This window comes from Mytilus galloprovincialis, chromosome 13 (genome assembly GCF_965363235.1).
Source record: "Mytilus galloprovincialis chromosome 13, xbMytGall1.hap1.1, whole genome shotgun sequence".
NCBI lineage: Eukaryota > Metazoa > Mollusca > Bivalvia > Mytilida > Mytilidae > Mytilus > Mytilus galloprovincialis.
Genome location: NC_134850.1, coordinates 63,063,985 through 63,066,664, shown reverse-complemented (window position 1 = coordinate 63,066,664; position 2,680 = coordinate 63,063,985). Strand labels below are relative to the sequence as shown.

Sequence of the window (2,680 nt, the reverse complement as noted above, 5' to 3'; positions counted from 1 at the left end):
TTGTATTGACAGACTTGACATTTTGACGTGAGTTTTCTTTATCTACTTCTTTATTAATATTTCTAATATATTTTCATAGATTGAATGATTTTTGGTATGAAAGGTTATTTTTCTCTACGATCCCGAAAAGTATTATCGCAACATAAAATGCATATATTATACACTTGTTTTATTATATAAAGTACTGGGGTCTGTTGTTCGACTTGTCGTTAAGCTAATCAAATGATTTACTCTAACGCATCGTTAAATACTTAATCATTTGATTAGCTAACGCAATGATTAAAATCTGTTGCTGAGTATATTTTAATCATTGCATTAACTAATCACTGCATTAACTTTTAATCACTTGATTAAGCTAAGATTAACTCCCATAATGCAAATTTGCCCTAAATGCACTTGAGCAAGCACCTAAACTTCCTGCCAACTGCTGATACAAAATGGAGAATGCAAACCCAAAGAAACTGCCAAGACTGAGGAAAACTAACTTTTCTCAGTTGGAGGAAAACATCCTGCAAACAGAGGTGGAAAAACATTATGCTGTTATAAAAGAAAAACATAGTACCAGTACCACAAACCTGGAAAAAAACAGAGTATGGAATAACATCACCAACAAAATTAATGCTCTTGGTGTTGCCAACAGGACTCAGAAGGAGGTGAGGGACAAGTGGAGAAACTTGACAGTAAAAGCCAAGTCAGTCTTCACAGACCATAGGAGGGAAATCAACAAAACTGGTGGAGGCCCAGCCCCAAAGAAACCATCCTCAAGTGTAGAAAGGGTTGTAAACATGCTGCAGGATACAACAAGTTTTTCCGGTATTCATGGAGGAATTGAAACTGCAAGCTTTGAATGCTATCCTGCAGGTATATTTGTGTTCCTATTTTATTTATTATATTCAAAGCAACCTCTGATATCTTTTTAAGTTTACATTTCCTCGTAAAAATGTATGATACCGACTTTCTCCGACTATCGTCTGCTCTCCCTTTCTGGGAATTTCCCTTTGATACGTTGCTAAAAATAGCATCTAATAATAGATATGTACTACAGCGCTAATGACTTGTGTGTGCTGGAAAGAATGCACACAAAAATAAAACAGCTCAGTAAAAATTTTAACCTTTACTATCCACATTTTGATAATCTATATAGGCTATATATTAACGAATCAATGAAACAAAAATCGGAATGATTGATGGAAGTTGACCTAAATATGCGGCAATGACGTATATCAGTTCAGATACGTTTTTCAAATTAACTACGGAGGGAAGTATACCACATTGACATAAGATAAAGCTCATGAAAATTTACCATTTATTCATTTATTCATTCAGCGTGAACTTTTCTATCTTCATCTAATTATTTAACAAAACCCTCAACCATGTGTCTTTGCCTGGTAACTAAATTCTGCGAACGTGAGGCAACCAGTCGGTTATAGTGGGTTTACGACAACTCGTACCTCAGTCAAATCGTACCCAATGCCAAAACAGTTTAAGTCTGTTAATAGGAGTAAACATCATTTCCTTTGGAAGATGACATTCGAAAAACAAACTGAGATTGAAAAAACAATGACATTGAAAAAAGTTAAAAAAAAAAACAATTGCATAGATATAGGAAGATGTGGTGTGAGTGCCAACAAGGATTTGTATTTGTATATACAAATCCTTGGTGCCAATGAGACAACTCTCCATCCAAATAACAATTCTCAGTTTGTTTCTTATTTCAGTGAAAAAAAAATGATTATATCTATTGAAAACTTTGGAAAAATCAATCTTTCTTGAAAATGAATGTTTTTTTTATAAATGCTAACTTTTTTATATAACATTCTGGGGACAAAAATGTACAACTCATTTATATTTTCAGCAAATGAGGAATCTGACGATGATGCTGAGATTGAAAATGCTATTGTTGAACAACCAGATGTGAATGCTGTAACACCTACAAGAGTACCTTTATCTCCACGGATATTGGTAACGAACATCCTGCCTTTAAATACTAATGTTGAGCTACCGGCCAGTAGACCTGTAACTGCAAGGAGTGAGTCGACAGCAGAAAATATATCTGTTCACAGTGTTAATAATATTAGGAAAAGAAGACGTGTAACACAAGAAGATGTTTTCCAAATGCAGGTCAAAGTGTGTAAAGAGCAGATGGAACTTTACTCAGAACAGCGCCGGCTAGTAAAAGAGCAGACAGAAAAGGAGAAAAAACAGTCACAAAAGGTTGCTCTTCAAATACAACTGCTCAGAAAATTGAATGGAGATGATAACATTCCACCAACACTTACTGGTTCTCAGGTTGCATACCTTGCCGCCATGTCATCTTGTTTTGAAGATTCTTAAAAAAACGCTTTTTGTTTTAATGTTGTTATTTTTTAATTGTTACTGTTCTGTGTACTTTAAAAACATGTTTATCACTTAAAAGATTTCCAGAAAGGACAATGACTGACCCCTTAATAAATACATTCAATAATTTCAGAATTTACAGTATATGTATGTACAACTGAAGGGTGATTACTAGTATCATGATAAGGAAAGTTTAAAACAAAATTTGTATGAAAGTTATTCTCAACTAATTTTTTTATTATGAGAAAAAATTTGTTGCATAGTGGTTCCTTATTCCTCGACCATCTTGTTGTCCAATGTATGGTTGTATCATTGGTTGTTCCTCTGGAATATCATCATTAGC

General features: G+C 34.0%; 1 protein-coding gene across 1 annotated transcript; it reads left to right on the top strand.

Moving 5' to 3' along the window:
• Positions 1–202: 202 nt before the first annotated feature.
• LOC143057163 (uncharacterized) lies at positions 203–2,371 on the top strand. The gene is made up of 2 exons (XM_076230412.1): positions 203–861; positions 1,856–2,371. The coding sequence occupies exons 1-2, from the start codon at positions 438–440 to the stop codon at positions 2,332–2,334; spliced, it is 903 nt and encodes a 300-aa protein (XP_076086527.1). The 5' UTR covers positions 203–437; the 3' UTR covers positions 2,335–2,371.
• Positions 2,372–2,680: the final 309 nt, after the last annotated feature.